The sequence below is a fragment of the Hesperophylax consimilis genome, chromosome 29, assembly GCF_061612785.1.
Source record: "Hesperophylax consimilis isolate HC1 chromosome 29, BYU_Hcon_1.0, whole genome shotgun sequence".
NCBI lineage: Eukaryota > Metazoa > Arthropoda > Insecta > Trichoptera > Limnephilidae > Hesperophylax > Hesperophylax consimilis.
In genome coordinates this window covers 8,148,253-8,170,970 of record NC_142864.1, presented here as the reverse complement: position 1 = coordinate 8,170,970, position 22,718 = coordinate 8,148,253, and the positions used below count along the sequence as shown (strand labels likewise).

The 22,718-nt window shown below is 37.6% G+C and overlaps 2 protein-coding genes across 2 annotated transcripts in view; both read left to right on the top strand.

Moving 5' to 3' along the window:
* Tdg (Thymine DNA glycosylase) overlaps positions 1-22,718 on the top strand; it is a 62,717-nt gene that overhangs the window by 24,512 nt on the left and 15,487 nt on the right. Inside the window, exons 2-3 of the mRNA XM_089649166.1 lie at positions 5,054-6,286; positions 14,674-14,842. Of these exons, the coding sequence (XP_089505292.1) occupies positions 5,054-6,286; positions 14,674-14,842 (1,402 nt within the window). The remainder of the gene's footprint in view (positions 1-5,053; positions 6,287-14,673; positions 14,843-22,718) is intronic.
* On the top strand, positions 20,189-22,432 carry LOC149409846 (uncharacterized). The gene is made up of 2 exons (XM_089649054.1): positions 20,189-20,862; positions 22,330-22,432. Exons 1-2 carry the CDS (start codon positions 20,189-20,191, stop codon positions 22,430-22,432), a joined length of 777 nt encoding a protein of 258 aa, XP_089505180.1.

The following is a 22,718-nucleotide window of genomic DNA, read 5'->3' as shown; positions in this document are numbered from 1 at the left end:
ATTGCATCCTAACCTAAGATCATTTCCCGCTCGCTCTTTGAAGGACAAGCATTGTATATTTTTACAAAGTTGTTTTAAGGTCCCATGTAATGGCTAATTTACGATATAGTAGCGAGCAGTATAATTTACGATGTTGGCTGCAATACATAATGTAGAGCAGTCTGAAGCAGCTGCTTTGAGACCAAACAAACTAGAATGTTCCACCAGAGAACTGATTCTTTTGCTAATTCAACAGATGAAGACTTTGTCAGAAATTTTAGGCTTAACGAAGCCTTAGTAGGTCAGCTGGTAGTCATTTTGTTTCCATTCATAACGCTCCCATCCCGTTCTTCATTACCATTGAAACTAAGGTGAGTACAAAAATGGCGCGATGACGTTTTGTTTTTGACATTTCAAACTATCACCATAGAAACGTCAAAAACACCAGAAACATAGATAATATTCACAGGGCTGTCGGTATAATCATCTCTTCGACCCTTCGTTATTAAAGAATACGTATAAATGAAGCATTAAACAATGTTTGTAGAGACGACGGGTAATTTTTCATTCGTAGACGGCGCATAATGAATGATCGCAATTGGTGGATCGAGCCGAATGTTGAATGTGCCACGACAGAGTTGTGTGTTCAGTTTCTCTGCCTACCTTTTTAAAGACATTAAAGACATAAAGTTATTTAACTAGAATGAAATCATCTACTTCAAATGTACAAATTGATAGTGCATTAATTAAAACTTTTATTTGTTGATAATTAAGTTTTTTTGCAAGACATTTTCATCTCTTTTGGAAAGTTGTTTTTTAAAATTCTCTTTCAGTATACGGTGTTCCTTGTTTACTCTGTTTGTATTAATTAACTAGATTTTCAGTGAATTGTTCACACAGGCCTTGCAAATGAGCGCCGCTAGTAGTAGTTAGTAGTGAAACTGGCAGCTTGCCATATTTTGTTAAAAGAATCGGAAGTATTTGGGGTTTCAGCAAAATTCTGCGCATAGAGATAACACACACAGGGCCATTCTTGTCCCGTCGTACAAATTAAGTCACTACTACTAGAATATTTACATGTGCAGCGGTTTGTATTGTTTGTTTTGCATTCAATCTTACTCATCGGATAAGGTGATCCTCGAGCTGGCTAGGACCTCATTACCGTGTGCACCTCATCATTTCCTGGGCAGTATGCTGAAAGCAGGCATTCCACAATTAAAGTGTTCTAACAAGAGCGCCAGATTCAAATTTCGTGCCATTTCTTTTATTATCATTAAGTTGGCAGCTCTAAAGATTTCATGTGTCATGTGTCAACCTTGTGATTAGTAAATATGGAACATTACATGGAAGAACAACACATTATATTGTTGTTAAAACTCATAAAAATGGAAAGAAGGTTTGTGTAAACTTTGTGAACTTTTCAGGAAATTTCCCACGCGACTTCTATATACTAATAAGCCACAAACGTTGTACGATTCGTTCTTAAGTTCAACAGCTCGGCTGTGGAACGAACTGCCGGCCTCTGTGTTTCCTCCCTCCTACAATATGGGACTCTTCAAGATCCATGTTCACTCCTTCCTCTCCACAAAAAGACCCTCCACACAGCATCCCCAAAGATGACATAGGCCCTGAGGGAAATTATTTTCTTCAGGGCCTCCTGTGTGGAGTTAATATAAAAACAAAAAAAACAATTAGTGAGCTTGAACATATTATTGCCACAATCGAACCACAATAATTATGCAACAATGTTTTCTTATATTTCATCAAAATTGCACAAAGAGTTTACAAGGATAGCCGTTTTGCACATTTGTCTGACATTTTATTCCGTGCCCATAATCGAAACATTTGTACTTTACCAACGAAATAAAAATATTATCATTTTTCGTATAAATAATGCATTACTTTGGGACTTTTCTCAGGACACCCTATAGTATCCAATTGTTATGTTATTTGTGTAAACAGAGTTGTAAAATTTAATTAACTCGAAGCAAACTAAACAATGCAACTACTGTACTCAATTTTTACTAAAACGAGTTAATAATTTGCGTGAAATTAAATTGTTTTAGTTTTGTACTCTTGTTCGATTATATTTTTTATATTATTGCTGTTATTTAAATTCATATAATTAACTGACTAACCCATAACTCCATTGCAGCGCAAGGCCATTTATAATCATAAATCATCTCGTTCATACTCTTCTGCTGGTTCACTAGTTCGTGGCGAGTCTTCCTCGGAAGTCCCTTACTTCTTCTATCATTCAAAACACTAAATATGCAAAACAGTTGAATTGGGGATCTACCTCTTTAATTTGATAGCCCCACAATACCTTCTTGATTCTGTGCAAAGGAGGGCAGTCCGTCTGATTGACAATACCTTGTTAACAGACCGATTTCCTTCTCTAATGTACAGACGTAATGTAGGCATGATGAGTGTGTTCTACAAGTATTTTAATGGATCCAGCAGTGATGATTCCCGGTACACGTGTTTCAGAACAACCTTCCTACAGTCCCTACTTTAACTCGCCTCATGCTACTCAACCGGGTGGTGCACCCCTGTCTTTACACTGTACAGTTAGCGGTGTTCTTGTGAGGAGTCACATAGTTTAATTATTGAAGACAATATTAGCGATTTCTAAACGAAAATCTGAAACAGAAAAATCAGAATACGATACGGTCACATCTAGGACTCGAACCCAGGACCCTTGCCTTGCCGGGGCACCCTTGCCTTGCCGGGGCACCCTTGCCTTGCCGGGGCACCCTTGCCTCCTGTCTTCTGTCTATTGTCTTCAATAATTAAATATTACAATTTGAGGGTTTACTCAATAAAGTTACTCCAAAAAATATATAGTTACATATATAGTTTATTTAATTTTTAAAACTCCTTTCTCGTCATCTTGTCTACATGTCCAAACTATGTTTATGTCTGAACAATTATTAAATTCAATTAGTTTTAGTGATCAGCCACCCAGCTCTGACTTCTTGTTGAGTGTGTCAATATTCAATATCCTCTCCAGGCGTGATAGATGTTAATCTCTAATCTAGGGATTATAGCGTTGCAGCAAACTTATCCCTAAATATTGCAATTGATATTAAACCTTGTTCCTAATTGAATACTTGAGATTTTACGATATAACACAGCACTGGAGGACCTTTGAGATTTATATCACTTACAATCTAAACACTTAATATATCATAATCTTAAAATGTTAATTAAATTGATTTAACTGTACATTTTATGAGCTCCTAGTACAACAAGAAATGTGAAGGGTGTCTCAGAATGTATTTCGTTTTTGATACTTAAAAAAAAAGTCATGGGTTCAAACCCCTTTTAATTTACTGTTAATTTACAGAGCAGTTTTTGAATTATTATTTATGAAAAACAACCATTTGTAAATGAGCACCATCCTTTTCTTTACGCTCATTTAGCCTGGAACTAAAATCTTCTTGGAATTGTATTGACTTTGTCTGTGATTCTTCACTTTAAGCCCCCGATACCCAATTTCTACCGATTTATAACAAGTTTTTCGTTAACTCTCTAAGTTTTTAAGTTCCATAAAATATATTATTTTTGAAGATAATATCTATACATTTGTTATGCCGAAACGTTAATTATATGAAATTCCCTCGATAGAAAAAAATCGCAAAGTAAGCTCTGAAAATTATTAAAAACACGTTTTTTTCTGTTATTTAATATGTTATAGGCATGAAAAAATTCACAGTGTATCTGTAAATGCAACTAAATCATTTTTCGACAGATTTTTGCTCTATTTCAAACGAGTCGTGTTTTATTCAATATTTTCACCATTTTCGCTTAATTATTATCATTTTTTTAATAATAGTGCATTGTAGCAAACATTGAAGTTGGGAGGTAGTGGGTTGAAAACGTTTTAAGTAGTCCCAGTAGAAAAAGTTGGCAGGCCTTAAATCTGGACCCCTCTGTTGCCTGTTGATATCTCCTCGGCGACTAATTACTCTTTCGGGGAATAAATCGTGAAGTGAATGTGTTGCGGTTGTAGCTAATCTGATTTTGAATTTTGGCAGCCAAAAAAGTCTAGATCGTATGGCAATATCGATCGGAATGAAAAACATTCTGAGACACCCGTTATAAATTCAAATTTTTTGTTTTAAGTTACTTTGTCATCTTAAGAAATGCTGTGTAGAGGGTAATTTTTAAGAGAAGAAGGAATGATAATATTGTAAACATCAAAGCCATCAAGTCATCTGTTCGAACACTTGAAAAGGTTGAATTGTTAAGCACAAAATAAGAACGAGTTACAAGATCCATAGTCATTCGGCAAATGTCAATTGTATACAAATGTAAGGTATGTGTTTGGTATGTCCCCTGATAGTGCTCCTAGGGATCAATGACATTAGTTCTTTGGAATGTCTTCCATTGAAATATCGATAGAATTAACTCAGTTTATTAATTATTCATTAGTAAAGATTGATTGAGATTGAGAGGAAATCTCAAGATTTTTAAATAATTTTTATATCCCTTTTTGCTATATGGTTTCATTAAGATGTGACGTCCTCTACGGTTTAATGAATAACACGTTGAACGCCATGTAGGTCACCGGTGACCTCATAATGAAAATCCTCATTTTTCTCCCATAGCGCTATGACGGTCACCGCAGTTAATTTTCTTGATTTTCATGGAAAATTTTGGTAAAAAAAAAAAGGAATACGTTTTGATGGTCGCCGATGCCGTCTGAGTATTTTTTTTTTCAAATTTAAAATGGTAATTTTTCTTCAATTCCACAATTGCATTCAACTTGTTAAAAACTGCTTTGCTTTGGATCGGAAGGTTGTGGGTTGTATTCCAGTAGAAGTATAGAAAATATATTGTTACGGAGTTTTTGTAATATGCATTTTGTGCTTCAGTGTTAAGTTTGATGAATATTACAATGTTGACCTCACAACTTTCATAAGCTGTTGAAAATGTCAGTTAACCATTATCTTCCTTAGTATATCCCTATTACAAAAGAAGAGAATCCATGTTCCTGTGATCAAAAGATCATATTTTATTTAAGATATTTGAGTAAATGAACTAATTTGTTATTATTTTGTGTTTCCAGTGGGGCACCCGGTGCCGGCGGCGATGTGAAGTCGCAGGAGGCGCAGGACGACGGCTACGAGACCAGCAATGGTGGCGAGGGGCATCCACCCCCTCCCCCCCCGCCCCCGGCCCCGCCCGCCCTCGCGCTCCCACCGCCCCCACCCGTGTCCGTAGAACCCCCCCCCACCCCCAACATGGACACCGCCGACCCGGACAGTGAGCCACAGACTGACAGTGAAACCAAAACCAGTGAAATCACCCCTCCGGAGAGTTCTCATAGTCCTCACGAGGAAGAGGCCCCCGCCAATCTAGAAAAACCAACTGAACGCAGTAAAGATGTGGAACCAGCTGACGAAGACAGTGAAGATCCTCTTCCCGCCAAGGAAAAGGACGAAGACGAAAAGACGATAGATGAACGGCTAGACGAAGTAGAAGGAACACTTGAAAAAGTCAGCGAAAAAGAAATGGCATCCGCATCAAATTCACCCAAGACCGTCGTCAATGACGCATTGAACGAAGACTCAAGCGCGTCCATTCGAGAGAACTTACCCTCGAGTCCTTGTCCCTCGAATTCACGCTCAAACTCTTCGCTGGGAAGACAACAAATCGCCGCATACAGAGATGGCGTCGATCTAGCCGCAAACATGTCTTCAATGCCCGTGCACGAAGATAGGGAAGACAGCTCGTCCCAATCGCAGAGTTACCCTATCAACGCTTCGATGGATCAGCAAATGAACCCGTACGATATGAAGCAGAGAATGCCGCAACCGTACATGCCAGTTCGTGGACCTGACATGTCATTTGGCGGGATAAAACGCGAACCTTACGACATGTCGGGCACTGAACACGATCCATACGCACATTACAAACGCGAGAACGATCCATACTCGCGGGAGAACATCGATCCGTACGGGAGAAACCAATACATGAACAGTTATAAAGAAGAAATGCCCTACAGTGGCTTTGGCATCAAACGTGATATGAACCCTTATTACCATGCCAGTGGAGGTCAGTTTGGCTTGAAACGAGAGCACGATCAAGACGTGTTGGGGTATAACGGCAAACGGGAGTGTTCGGAAGATCCGTACAGTTTCGTCGATGAGGAGGCCGCCGTCTGTGCCATGTTGGGACAGCAGGGGAACCAAGGAATGGGAAACCAGGGCAATCCTCTGCACCCAGATATGCTGCAGCAGCATTTGATGCAGAGTGCTCCCAAGAAGCGAGGACGCAAAAAGAAGATCAAGGATGAATGGTGAGTCTAATTTCTTATTTTTTTCTTGATGAAATTTTTATAAAATCGGTTTTTGCTACGCCTGTCTCACTACAAGGAGTTCCCGTGTAATTTGTGAGACGTGTGTGGGTTAAAACCATGTATGACAGTGTTACAAAAGTGGAGGAAAGAATGCTAGGCTGGCTGTAAGTGTTACAAACAATATTAAAAAGGGAACGCTAAGATGTTTTGGACATGATGAGCGAATGAACAGAGAAAGGAGTTAAAAGAGTATATGACAGTGGTATTTCATTTGTTTGATGATCAATAGCTGTAACTTCCCAGCACTTTATATTTATAATAATAAATATGAATCGGGAAGTGGCAGCTTGCCACACCAAACTACATATTGAGAGGTAGGTCAAATCTCAGCACTGGAAAGAATGGGAGGGGACACTCGGAATGAGACAATCCAAAGTACTCATAATGGACCAGACCCTAGACCTTGACGAACCAGGCTACTCAATATGGGACACTACCACCTCAGGAGACACGTGCAACTGTGCAAGTAGAAAACACCAATAGATGCAGGAATTGTGAAGATACTCCAATTCACCTATGGTGCCAATGGTCCTAAAAGATACCTGGTCTTGGGAAGTAAGAGCTTCACAGATGCACTCATAGATGGCAGTGCATAGAGCTTGCTTGGAAGTACGTAAGATGGCAGCTAGTGACCAGTAGTTGCCAGGACCACTAAGAATGCTCCCAGACAAACTTGGTGTTTTCAGATCTCATTTAGACAGCTCCTAGTTAGGTCGACTATCGAGTCACCATTTTAATACGCAAAGTATTAATAAATCCCTGATTTAACACAAAGAACCTATTATTTAAAATATCCTTCCACGACGAGTTGGAGAACTGTTGTGGGAACACAAATTGTGGAACCAGGAGAAGGCTAAATATCCAATGACAATCCTGGTGAACTTTATCAAAGGGATTGGATTACTGTCAAAGGAAAGAGGTAAAATGGACCCACGGGAACTATATCATTAAAAAAAAAAGAATTATGGAAGGAGTCAGGGATGACCAAGAAAGTGATGGCACCACCAAATGAATCAAATACCTGAGTCAGGTGTTGTCAAGAGTCAGAATAACAAAACAGTATGTACCTGACGATGTATGATAAATAAAAATAAATCTTTTTTATTTTACACCCACCCCCACACAGGATGCCCTGAGGAAAATAATTTCTCTAACAACCCATGTCATCTTTTGGGATGCTGCATGGAGCATGTTTTTTTAAGAAAGGAGATGATGTTCTGGGAATGTAAAGGGTATGAGGGTTGGGTAGGAATCTAGGAATCAGTTTGTCCAAGAATGACGGACATATGAATATATCCCTCCCAGAGCTGCGCAAGGCGATGGATCGAGAGATCAGTTGGAGAGATCAAGGGGTCCCAAACCTGCCTCTCCCGATCTGGCACGCCACGCATGTGGTGGGCAGGTGCATCCTGAACACAACTCACCCGATGAACTCGGTCACCCCTGCTAAATCACCAAACATAGCGAACCATTTGGGATGACCTATGGCAAAGGTTGTGGTTATCCTATAAATGATTCCCGGGGACAGTGGTACCCAAACCTCGCAGTGACGATGCACTTATGACGAATGCGACCGCAATTAATTACTACTGTTTAATTATAAAACCATTGAGGTATGTGCTACATTCATTGTCCATTATTTAAAACCTTTAAACTTTCCAATTGTCCGAAAACCTCAGCTTGCATTGAAACATTTTAGAAAGTTGACCATGTCAGATGTTTTTATCGAAGCACCGCATCCTTGGGCCTGTGCTCTTTTTGCCGAGCATTATTGTGTGTACTTCGATCTGTTTTTGGATTAATTTAATTGATTTAGTACGCTCTGGGTAACCTAAATTTATTATTACATGAGTTTTTCTGCAATGATCAAAAGTTGCACTGTATTCATCTTCGTCACAATATAATTAATATCTAGTGTAGTTGCGATAGACTAATCGGCCCCGGAGCAAGATGTTGCACATGGTCGAGCGACAAGCAGCTTAAGATCCAGGCGTATCCAATAAATTTTTTGGAAAATTATGTTTTTTTGTAATCAAACGTTTACGTGACGTTTTCAAAATGGAATCAGTTTTGTGAAGAATTCAGGCAAGCGATAAAGTATCTACCTATAGTATCATATTTTATTATTTAAAAAATTGTAACTGATTATTTACCAAAAATCAAGAATTCAGAATATCCGGTGATTTTTACGGGTTCACGCTTATGCGGAATAAAATATTTGCACCTCGTACCAGAAGAAGATACTCTCATTATTGCCCTGGTGAGATTCATTCTAGATCGAAATTGCTTAAAATGCCCTGCAAATAGCTATATTTAGTGACTGGATCTGAAGAGATAGGTACTCTTCTTTTTCCGTTCCCTTCTTCAGTCTCACAACATTCCCCAAGTACACGGATGCCATAGTTCCTTTCGCTTCGGGCAGGCAGAACTCTTGTTTGATGCACTATAAAAAAAACTCAATTTTACACTAAAAGTAATATTTATCTATATAAATGAAAATGTAAATGTTCGTTTGTTTAACCTTTCCTCATCTGTGGTGTGTATTTACTACACATTGCTTCTAATAACTTTAATAACTCTATAAATAAAATAAATTCTGGGTTCAGATTTTAGGTATTCCTCCGTTATACATTTATGCACTGAATTAAAAAATAATATATGACATAGTTTTCAAATTCAATTAAAAATCAGAGTTTTTTTGTTAAAAATCGGGAACAAATACACCAATACAATCAACCATGTGATACTAAATACGCGAAGAGTGTGCGAGGAAATGACACGCTATTGATGTCCCGCTTTAATTCGCTATGCGGGAACATGAGACATCCACACTTCTGCAGTTGTAGTTTTTGATTTAGACCATCGATACCTACGACCACACAGCTGTGTTTGTGCCAGCCGCCAGCCGCGCCGCTAGCCAGTTGGCCGCGAACCGTCGTTAGATGTGGACCCCTCGCACGTTTCTTTAGCATCTGCCGATGGTTTTTTCATGTTTTCGGCATTTAAATTTGGCAATATCACTTTTGATATAAAATATAATAAACATAATCGATTAGCTATGAATATTCATATTTTTCCGATATTAAATAGCTTATTTTGAGATGTGTATTGACTACACAGCACCGTAACGCGTGTATTTTTTTAGCACAGTAAGGGAAAGGTTAAAATCTTAAATCTCCGAAAGTTCTTCAACGATTTTTTTGCAATTTTGAAACAACTTTGCATTTGAATGTTTTTATATATTATATAGATGTCACCTGTGACAGGTAAAAACATGCTTTTTTTTTAACGGCGCCATCTGTTGGACTTAAAAGCAACACACTATTGTTTCTCTGTCTTTGCAGACAGACAGAGCCTCAGCAGCGCGTGGCGGGGTACAACTAGTTTTCTAAAAATTAATTTTTATTATTATAATTAATTGTAATTTTTTTTTTTCTATTTGTACTATTTATGTATGTTCTACACACTCCTATTACGTAGTATTATGCAATTTAATAAAAAGATATCGCCTGCCTAGAAAAATATCGCTTGCGACATTAAATTTGTTATCATTAAAGATAGAATTACAGGTAGTTGAAAGTTAGCATCGCAGGTATCACTGTTAAAATATCTGTTAACAATTGACCCAAATTTCAAAATTTAATTCCTTGGAAATAAATTGTAATTAAATTCTCATTTATTTATGTATTTTTTAAATTGTGTAAAACCTACGGCGTGGTTTATACACAAGCGACGAGTGGTGGTGTCGTGGCGCGGACCCATTTTATTTATAGAGCGGAGACGGTATACATATAGTTCCCGTGAGCACTTAGGCCATAGGCCCATTGTGTTTTCTCCCATTTTACCTAATTCCTTTAATAGTCACACGGTCCTTTTTATAAAGTTCACCAGGGTTGTCATTGAATATGTGGCTATGTCTTCTAGTTCCACAATGTGTCTTTCCAGGTCTCTTTTCTCTTCTCCGATCCCCTTGGTTCCCTGAAGGCCCCACAAGAGAAGAGAGCATCATCTCTCCTTTCCACTCCTCCTTATAATATTTGGATAATTTATATAGCGCCGTTTTCGTGAGAAATCACCTCAAGTTACCTTCTTAGTTCCCTAAAGATCCCACGAGGGAAGAGGGTCTCATCTCTCCTCTCCACATGGACTTTGTATGGCGTAAATTATACACATGCGATGTGGAGCGGGCATGGTGGAGACGTAGTCCGCGGCACGTCTCCGCGACTTGTCGCTTGCGGATAAATAAAGCCTAAGATGTATATTATAGTACAGACCTTTTCACTAGGAATATTTTAACAACTAAAGCCATCGATATATCAACTCTAGATATGGCGTGTCTTACAAATTCTGTCGAATAATTCGTCCCACCTATGAGTAATTTTATTACCAAACTCCCCATCTGATCCGTCGCTTCGCTTTGAAAGCATAATATCTTGGCAGACAACTTTGGTCCTTGCAGATAAGCAATGCTTCTTGTGATATTTTGTTTGCGAAATAATGCACTTTATTTTTGATAAACGTTTTCGTAACCCAATTTTTGGATTTTGGTTTCGGTGTCATTTTTAACATCTACACGCCCAGTCTAGACTTTGTTGGTCGATGACTCGAGCGATAGAAATATTCAAGCATACTCGTTCGATTATGCCTGAATTCATGTAAAGGCGATATATTCGGAAACTTTACTGGTTCCTGTAACCATGTAACATGCAATTATGTAAATTAAATATGTTTAACTGTTTGTTTCCTCAATAAACTAAAATAAAAAACATTTACGTTAAAAAAATTATATCAGGCAGTGTAACAGGAGAGTGACTACAAAATGGTCTTTTTAGTCAGTGGCGATATAGGTTTCCACTCAAATCTACATGGAAGGTATTTCTAGTGTGTACTAATCTATTCAGTGGGTAAAAACATGTATGACTGTTTAAAACTTGAAAAACTGGAAAGAATGCAAGTCTGATGTAAACGTAATAGATAAGATTAAGAAAGGGACGATTAGATGGTTTGGGCATATAGAACGGACACAAAGAAACGAGAATATTTGACACAATTTGCTCATGAAGACATAGCACGAACAAGTGAATCAAATACTTGAATAGAATCTTATCAGAATGATGATGATTCATGAATGTGAATGAAGCAAGAAGTGTGGCGGTCTATCATCTCTTTAACTTAACTATACGGAGAAACTATGCGATATTTAGTTAGTCATCCTATTTCTGTTGTATTAGTCGGCAGCATAGAATAAAGAAGATCACAGGAAATGCAATGTGGGCGTCTTTCGACATCCAAAAGACTGATCATTCTTCGCTTAAATTTCAAATTCAGAAATTCTGTCTCAGTGCAAATTCAAAATCAAATGGAATGGCGATATACGATATCAGATAGTGTAAGAGAGAGACAAAAGTACACAATTTTGATTGGCTATCTAAAGGTACTACGTCAGTTGCGATGTTGATTTCCATTCAAATCTGTGTATTATTTATTCGGCGGTTGGCACAAATAATATATGTTATGTCTTGAACAATACAAAAAAAATATTTGTATTGACACAAATAATTTACATCGACGCTTTATTTGTATTCACACAAACAGAGGAAAGGGACATTTGTCATTGCCTTATGTCTATAATTTTATATCTAACCATTGAATAGACGCTTTATTGACACGAAAATCCTATAGTAAAGAAATAAACAAGTTATTTTTTTGATTGGTTTAACCAGGCGATAGAAGATGCCGCTATTGCTTTGACATTTCTTTTAACATTTGTAACAACACGAGATAGCCAGGTAATCAACCTTCTTCTTCCCCATCTCCTTTCCCTCTCCATTTCTCATGTCTCCGATGGTCGAGGGGTAAGGTTCTCTACTAGCAAGCTGGAGATAGCGGGTTCAACAAATCCTTTATTTGATTAATTTGTGTTATTTAAAAATTTACTCATTTAAAATAATACTAGCTGATGTGTACCCGGTGTTGCTTGACTTTTCTCTACTTTCTATAAATTTAATATGCATGTATTATATATACAAATCTTCCGGAAGAAATTCTCTAAATGATAGTGAAAACCCTATCAAAATCCGTTGCGTAGTTTAGAAGAACTAAGCGCATAAACATACATTTGCGGATAGCAACTTTATTTTAGTATAATAGAGATATACTGTATTTGCGGCACGTTCTAGAGTGGTAGATACTCTCCGTAACGCCCTGGTGTAAGATCACTATCCAGAATTGAAACATTGCTTAAAATGGCTTTGGCTGTGTTTGGTGAATAGCCAGGTACTTCCCCCACCTTACTCTTCCTCATCTCCTTCCCCTCCCAGAGCTTTGTGACACGACACACGCTGTCGTCACATGTGTTTTGTGAAGTCAATTAAAATCGGCAATAAAAAATGTTAACCTAGGGTATGACACTATCAAGTATAGAAGTGTTTGTGTTTTGACACAAATAGACAAGCTACATACCACTGCAATTCAAAATATGACTCCCCGTTCGTTGTCCCGTATCGCTTCTCTGACTAAAATACGCAAATGTATATTGTGACATATCACATCTCCTCTAAAACAAAGTCATTAGGTGTTGTGTCATGTCACATATGTTCTAAAACGAAGTCATTAGATGTTGGTGTCATACCACATCTTCTCTAAAATGAAGTCATTAGATGTTGTATCATACCCACATCTTCTCTAAAGTGAAGTGCTTAGATGTTGTGTCATACCGCATCTTATATAAAATGAAGTTATTAGATGTTTTGTCATACCACATCTTCTCTAAAGTGAAGCCCTTAGATGTTGTGTTATACTACATCTCCTCTAAAGTGAAGTCCTTAGATGTTGTGTCATACCGCATCTTCTCTAAAGTGAAGCCCTTAGATAGTGTGTCATACCACATCTTTTCTAAAATGAAGTCATTAGATGTTGTGTCATATCACATCTAATCTAAAACGACATCAATAGATGTTGTATATCCTCTAAAATGACGTCAATAGATGTTACATCCATGAATGTATTAATGGTTTTTCCATCACATCCAGGCATAATTATTATGTTATTAGGTTTGTTAGCTGATCACAAATAATTGATCCACAGATAAAACAAGTCCTGAGTATCAACGTTTAACGGGAACCGTTCAAATGTAAAATTTGTCAATTTTATGGTTATTAAATGTGATTCATTTTGAAACACCTGACCTTAGCAGTACTAACTGTGATTTCCTATTAACCCTTCGCATGGACGCAGCACCTCTGGGCATTCCTGTTCTGCGCTACTTTCATTCACCGCCAGACCTCGCACAGTCTCTAGAGCTGTTTCTCCCAATTTCTCCCACCACATATTGTTGTGAATGGATTCTTGAAATAATAACACCTTCTTCACAAAAAAACGCTGTCTGAACTAACTAACTACCCAACATGCTGTTTCTCCGTAAGGGTAGACAGAGAGGACGGACTACCAAACAACTCGATCTTGGCACACACTTCTTGCCTCATTCACATTCATAAATCGTCTCATACATACTCTTCTATTATTCTGACTCTTAGCCTAACTCAAGTATCTGATTCTCTTGATCTGGCCATGTCTTCCTCGGGCGTCCCCGACTTCTGCTACCATTGTCTTTATTTAGATTAAAAACTCTTGAGCATGTAGGACAGCCTGGGAATCTATTCCCCAGTCTCGATCGCTCGCAATTTCCGCCGAAAGTACATACACTGGTAGAGTTTGTTATTCTTGAGTCTCACAGAAAGTACATACTACACGCCATACATCAAAATTCATTCGACTTAAACAACGAGTGGGTCGAAGCAGTAGAGATCGGCAAAACTGTCAAAATCTCATTGCATCCTGGTGAATTGCCTTATACAAAAAAAAAAAATTGTTTCCCGCGCGCTTTTCGAAGTTGGTATCGGATTCGTTTAGTTCTGCAAAGTTGTTTTAACCATTTTTCTGGCATTTCGATATGTATCCACCACCGCCATTCATTTCAGAAAATGTACGGTAGCAAATAAAAACATTGACAGAACGACGCGGCAACGGTTTGTTTTTGACATTTCAAATTAACTCCATAGAAACTTCAAACACATCAGAAACATAGACAATATTCACAGGGTTGCCAACACAGTCATCTCTTCAACCGTGCGACACTCAAGAATGTATAAATATAGAACTTATGACAAAAGTCGTAGAGATTTTCGTTCGTAGATGGCGCATCTAAGATCTCTCTACAGTAGAGCCATCTATGTCATGTAGCTTGCACTATCACACTTATATATCATAATTTCTTGCTCCTGTAAACTTTGTGTTTGAACCTAACCTAAGTTTTTGTGTGTTTCCAGCCCGGAGATAAAGCAGGAGCTGGGCGTGGGGCTGGACGGCTGCGCTCAGGCGGTGCCCAAGGTTGTGAAGGAACGCAAGAAGCACGACCGCTTCAACGGCATGCCCGAGGAGGAGGTCTGCCGCCGCACGCTGCCCGACCACCTGGCACAGAACCTCGACATCATCATTGTGAGTAAAGATCCATGCTTATTACATCTGTATTATTATTGTATACTAGTGCAGACCAGTGAAAAATCATGGGATAGACTGAATTCTTGACAAATCACTTCCACTTTTGAAAATGACAATTATCAAAATAATTTTTTGTTAACCCCTCAGGCTTATTTGTTTGCTTTTAGGAACAGTCTTGTAGAAATTGTTGTCTCCCTTAATGACGTGGTGAGAAATACAGGGTTTTCCAATAAGAGGTGTTATTTTGATATTCAATCGTAAAAGATCAATGGTTTCGTTGCTTGTGTGGCACGTAGCGCCGTCTTGTTGAAAGTAAACGTTGTCCAGATCAACACCATCCACTTCCGGCCATAAAAAATCATTAATCATCTCTCGATAGCGCAATCCATTCACCGTAACTGCTGCTCCAGCCTCATTTTCGAAAAAGTAAGGTCCAATGACTCCGCCGGACCATAAACCGCACCAAACAGTCAAACGTTGAGGATAGAGAGGCTTTTCAACAATAACTCTTCGGTTTTCCGAGCCCCAGATGCGACAATTTTGCTTGTTGACGAAGCCACCGAAGTGGAAATGGGCCTCATCACTCAAGATGATTTGCATTTGATTCACTCAAGTGAATTTTAATAATTTCAATGCTTTGTTGAAGCGTGTATCGTTCCATTTTTATTAATGGCGTAGTTTCTACTTGTCAAACGTCAAAAAATGACAGCTTCAAAAGTAACGTCTACTGAAATAGCGGGCTATTCAAAATAACACCTCTTATTGGAAAACCCTGTATGATCTAAACGGTGTCATGCTACGCGAGCTGAACTGCCTAACTGAACCTCAACTTATGAGAAAGGAATGAAGCAACCGCAAATGGCGCGAAACGCCGCTTGCAGTTGCTTCGTTCCTTTCCTGTAATTCGTGGCTCGGTTCGCGTTTAAGTTCGCAAATGTATAACTACCATTAGAAAGAGAAAACACCACACTTTATATTCAAATCTAAAAGATAACCGCAGAAGAATTAAAATGTATACCTCCATGAAACCAAAGGTTTCAACCACAATTTGAGATAAATTTATTTAAACAAAGCCTCTTGTATAAATTTATACAAGAGGCTTTGTGATTTTTTTTTAAATAAAATGAAAAAAAATGAGGTGACAGTAAATGTTTGCAATACATTTGTCTAATAAAATGTGTATTTTTTCCTTATCAGTTAGCTTAAAAAGCTTAAGGATGTTTAAAACATTTTATGTTTGTATTCAAAATTTAAATTTTTCAAAAATTATGTTTATTTCTAATAACATAATTTGAATGCGTATTTCATCACTTTTCAAAAAAACTTTTTAGTTTTCGGGTACGTCGAAATATTTCCATTTATTTAGATTTTATTTTGACAGACCGATGTCTGAGTTCAAATATTATAGGTAGTTACCTACTTGATCGCTTCTCTGAAAAGAATGAGTTATGTACTATTAAGCTATCAGCGGGCCCTGTACAGCGTGCCCAGTTTCTGAGAGGCTAGCTTGATTCTGATACTGCTAATGTTCAATTGTAACATTAAAACATCAGATAATAATATATGGCTTTCTGATCTGTCTGCCTACCCAGTTGAAGACATGACATACGGACATGTCAGAATGCATTGTGTCTAGTTCTTTATCTCCTAAAAGGAACCTAAACAAACAAGCTGCGTTGATAATATTTTTATTATTGATTGCTTGGAGTTGGGGCTCCTAGAATCTTGATAAGAAATCTTGAAATTGTGCAGTTCCTAATAATAATACTTCTATCTTACTGTTGCCACAAAGCCATGTTTATTTATGGCTGGGCAATGAATTGGTTTACGCACCTGTAGTCAAATTCAGGTGTTAACACCATAGTGTCTTGATATTATATGTATTTCGTATCATCTATTTAGTGGAAAACTGTCTTAAACAACATTTTTCCTTTTTTTTCTGGATTCAGTAGGATCGTATCAATCTTTCCCTGTACCAGAGGCGGTTCCTTAGTACGTGCATTTGTGCATTGCACTGCTTGTCTTCAATCTCCACATGACAAATTACAACGACATCTGTGCCCCAGTGATCGATGTAAGAAATTCGTAATTCAAGTCAGGTCATTATTTGAGCTATTAGCCCAGTCAATGAAGGGAAAAAAACACTCAATGTCGGAACTAATTCCCCGGAAGCTGGATTTTTTACAGATGATAGAATACTTGTAGAAATGTATTTTTACAAAAGTCCCCGGTTTTTCCCCTTGTGCTTTCCTCCCCACCCCCGCTTTAATACATTTTACAAATGTTTTTGAATACGCTAATATCTTTTTAACTACTTCATAAAACCACACTATTTTTTTTTATCAAGTTCTTTATTAGTTATTCTAAAAATTAGTTCATTATCAATTTTGCTATAAAGGCCATACATTCTTTGAAATTTATTAATCAAGAGAAAATATCACTTTTCAATTTAATATTTCACAAAATATATGCTTATAACTTTTTTCTGAACCTGTTAAGAAAAATTTTTATCAAATAAAAGTTGTAGAAAATATTTCTAGCTTTAAAATGGTGTATATAATTAAAGGTTTTAGTTAATAATAGGGCGCGTAGACTGTCAATAAAGAGCGCGGCGCGCGGGCAAACGGCGCATCGTAATTACAAGTATTCGTGGGAATTTTTGATTTTGGGTAATCCCCCTGCCATGTCATCTACTCGGTTTCAGAAACGTATTCAATCATTCACTACTAATGAAAGTCCATACTTACACGTTCCTCATAGCAATTGAATAATTTCTTTAATTTCATAGTATTTTGAAAGGGGATTTGGTGTTTTTGGTGTTTTTAAGGAGACTACGGAAGTAATACCGCTATATGAGTGTTAGTTAGTGGTAATTATAAAGAAGACAATTAAAACAAACAATAAGACATTCGATTTAGTGCTAAAGTTTAACAATGGCGTCGAAACGTGTTTGACATTCTCAGTTCTAAAGCCAATTTTGAATGATATAATTACTAGTTCAACAAATAATAAGTAAGTGTGTATATTATAAAAGACAACTAAAACTATAAAAAATATATATTTTTACTTCATACAAGACACATTTTAAAAAGTGAAAGTGGTTTTGTAGCATATTTTGAAATCTTGTTTTTTGCCCTCAAATATGTTTTAATGCTACTTTTATTTGTAATAAAATAACTATAATAATAAGTGTCCAAAAAGACTTTTCACGTCAACGCTATGGAAGATTTTAATTTAGTTTGCGCTTTTTGTGAAGAACATTTGGAAGGAAATTTATCTACGGTAGTAGTAAGAAAAGGACTTAAAAAAATAATACAGTCTAGCTTCGAGCGAAAAGATGGGCTTCATGGCAAATTCGAAGGAAGAACGTCTATTACCGTTCATAAACATTGTAGGAAAAAATATACGAGGTCAACCAGTATCACTTCTGTGATTTCCCAAAAAGCTGAATTGAAATCTGAAGGTGCTTCCTCTTCTTTTAGTCTTAGAAGATCACAGCAGACATTCGATTTTAAAACACACTGTTTTTTCTGCAGTAAAACCGCAGAAGTCGACTTTAAGATTCCATCTCACCGAAGAAAGACTGTTATTAATGTAGCAACCTTAGAAGTTCGTGATAGTATATTGAAACAATGTGATGCAAGAGATGATGATTGGTCAAACACAGTAAAGGGCAGAATTCTGCCTTTTAGTGACCTTGTAGCACCCGAGGCTCGCTATCATTGTAAATGTTATGACGATTTCCGTTACGTTAAAACTGAAAAGCCTGTTGGGCGTCCGGCAAAGAATAACGCAGAGGCAGCGTTTAAAGAGCTTTGTATTTTTATAGAAAATAATGACGATTGTCAATACACCATAAAGGAACTGCAAGATATCATGAGAAATAAATTAGATGACAAAAATGAAGTATATGTAGAGTCATACTTAAAAAAAGTGTTACTACAACACTTTGGAGGTCGAATGGTTGTTTGTAATGTGTCAGGAAGAAAAAATGTGTGTTGCTTATCAGAAACAGCCCATCAAATAATGGATCAGTGGTACAAAGATCGTGACGTGGACACCGAGCATGAACGACTAAGAATAGTAATGGCAGCAGCAACTATAATAAGAGAGGATATCCAAAAAAATGTCTATGACTCCGCCGTATATCCAGGGTTGGAGGATATTGCAACTGGTGGAGAAAACCTTGTTCCACAAACCCTAAAAGTTTTCATGGATACAGTCATGAAGAAAAAGAATCATTCTGGTTTTGAAAAAGTTAATAGGAAATGCACTGTACTCAGCCATGCTATCATTTCAGCCATCCGACCTAGATCTTTTATTTCACCTATTCAAATTGGGCTTGGACTCACCCTTCACCGTCACTTCGGATCCAAATATTTGATTGATTTATTATCATCAATGGGGCTTTGCGCAACATACAATGAAGTTTCTGTTTACACAAACTCCCTCCTAATCGCTGGATCACCTGAAATTAAGCCTGAGGGATTTGTTCAGTACATTTTCGACAATGCCGACGTTAACATTCGCACACTAGATGGATTCAATACATTCCACGCAATGGGTGGTATTCAATGTGTAAGCCCAGAGAAATGTGTTAATACCAAAATCAAAGTGGAAAGGATTGCTTCTAGGTCCTTTGATCCGAAAATCACCGCAATACGCATTTTATCATATCCGAGGAAGAAAAAAACTTTATCTGTACTGATTAAGGATTTTAAAGAGTTGAAAGAACTTAGCTCATCCACAGACCCTTCAAAACCAAGTATCTTCCCACTAAATCTAATGTGGCTGATTGGGATAAAAAATCAGCCAGGTTGGAACGGTTTTATGAATATACTCGGAAAAAAACAAGAAAAGTGTGAGTCAACCTACGTCATGGCAATCCCTTTCATAAATTTGGATCCCAGTAATATGTCGACGATTTTTTCCGCTCTATCATTTGCTGCAGAGCAAAGTAGAAATAGAAATCAATGTTGTATTGTAACATTTGATCAGCCTCTGTTCTTGAAAGCTTCAGAAATAATAGAAGGATCAGATAAAAGTAGTGACGTATCAAAGATAATTGTGAGACTAGGTGGATTCCACCTTTTAATGTCCTACATGGGGTCAATTGGACGCATAATGGAGGGAAGTGGCATTGAAAATCTATGGGAATCAGTTTACGGGTCCTCAACAGTAACCCACATGCTCCAGGGACATGCATATTCTCGGGCAATCAGAGCCTACACTTTAACAGCAGCGTCTCTTGTCCAAGTAATAAGAGAAGAATACCAAGATATTGATGGGAAATTAAGACAAATAGAAAATATGTATCACGATTTAGTTACGTGGAAAAAAGATATGGAGGAGGTTAATAATGATGAAAATCTAAAAGAGACGATTTCATATATTGAAGCAAGTGAAGACAGGATTAAGGAATCGAGTAGGACTGCCAAGTTGTGGCTTAACCTTCTACATTGCATCGACCTCATGCTTAGATTTATATTTGCAGAGAGGTCAGGGAATTGGAAAATGCACCTAAATACCATTGTTGATATGCTACCATTTTTCCACGCGGCAGGACATCTACCATACGCAAAATCAGCACACATGTACGTTCAAAGTATGTTGCAACTCGAAACAAGAATAACTAAAGAAGAATATAAACTATTCACTGAAAATGGGTACTTTACAATAAGAAGAAGCGACAGATATTGGTCCGGTACGTGGACGGACATGATCATCGAGCAGTGTCTCATGCGACCAATGAAGTCAGTAGGAGGTTTGACACATGGGCGTGGAATCACTGACAGCGCATTGTCAAAGTGGATACTTGGAACCCCTTACTGCGTAAAAGTGCAAGAGAGCATTGAAGAATTCATCGGTATAGAGTTGCATTTTACTGAACAGCATGTTGAGCTGCGCGAATCGCGGAAAAAAAGGGATGAGCTAGATATAGGAAAATTTACATCATGGCTAAGACAGCACAGCCCGTTCACCAAGCTCTCCGGCGAGCTGGTGTCTTTATCTTCAGGGTTTGTTTCAGATAATAGTGTCAATTGTGAAAACGCTTATGAGGTGGGCCTGGCAGCTATGCAAAAAATGAAAGGATGTAATTTTGGCGATATACGACTGAAAAGGAAAGACATGGTGACTACCCAAGCGAGATTCAAATCCGCAACTGTTAGGACGAGACAAGTTACAGTAAACCCCCAGCAGCTATTTAACAGAATACTGTGCATTAGTGATAGTCCTAGCAAGCTTAAGACCTACTTAGGATATGAATTGGCTTCAAGACCCCCTTCTATTTTTGATGAAGTCTCCCTTCGTAAAGGAACAAAATCATCTATGGCAAAAGTCTTTAGTGAAAGTATTCATGACGAAGTTGATTTAGAAAATGCTGCAATAGTCATCGATGGGGGATACCTTCTCCACTCTGTTGTTTGGCCAACTGAAACTACCTACGGAGACATCATTAAATCATACTCACGTTTCGTCCATACTAAATTTGGCAAACATTCTATTGTCGTTTTTGATGGATACCCCGAAGAACCAACTGTAAAAGATGAAGAACAAAAACGAAGATCGGCTAACTACTCTTCGTGTGATATTGAATTTAACTTCACCACACGTTGTTTGACTAAGAAAGAAGCTTTCTTATCTAATAAGAATAACAAAAAAAGAATGATTGTAGCACTGTGTCATGAGTTTAGTGAATCTGGTTTGAAAACTGTCACGGCTGCAGGTGATGCCGATATTGACATTGTACTAACCGGCATCGAACAACTCAACAGCTTCTCAAAAGTGATTGTTGTTGGCACGGATACCGATCTTTTGGTATTACTTGTAAGTCTTGCTCCTGAAGGCAAATCTATTTTTTTCTGTAAAGATGTTGGTGGAAAGGCCCCTTCAAGAACTTTCTACAGCATAGAGAAATCTATAATGTTACATAAAGATATTCGAAAACACATTCTATTTGCCCATGCCATTACGGGCTGTGATACGACCTCATCTTTATATGGGTTAGGAAAGATTAAAGCTGTTGACATGATAAAAAACAATCCCGAAGCAAAACGCGCAGCTGAGGCATTTCTGGAAAAAGATGCAACTGAAGAGAACTTGTTGGAAAATGGAGAAAAATTCGTTCTCGCCATGTATGGTCTTGGTAGCTACTCTAATTTAAACGAAGCTCGATACTTTAAGTTTACCAGACTAACGACAAAATCATCTTTAAAATCTAAATTTGACTTGGCAAAACTACCACCGACTTCAGAATCGTGTCATCAACATTTGTTGAGAGTTTATTTGCAAGTACAGTGTTGGTTAGGAAACAAACTAAACCCTATAAACTGGGGGTGGAGGTATGAATATGTAAATGAAAATGGTGGAAAGAAGAAATTTTTAAAACCAATACCAACTACGAAACCATTTGCTCCTGATGACCTCCTTTCTCTGGTGTCCTGTTCCTGCAAGTCTGGATGTGGAAATTACTGTGGCTGCAGAAAATCTGGATTTACCTGCTCTGCCATGTGCGACAACTGTAACGGATTATCATGTCTGAACACACCCCAGTATGATGAAGAAATGGAAGACTCTCTTGACTAGAAAATTGTTTGAATATTTGCCTAATTTTGTCATAGATAATATTGATGAGTATATAATATAATTTACAAACCGTTTTGTCATTATAATATTTTTAAGGTACATTTTAAGAAGCTTGTTTGAAAGTAAACCATTTTATTTATAGATCAATAAATTATTTTAAGCGATTTGTTGTTTTGGTAATTTATTGTTGATAGGTGCCCATAATAAAACAAAAAAGGTTTTTTCAGAATTTCGCCATAACATAAGGTCTGCAATATTTTAATGTGGTGGGAGGGTAGTCCCACGC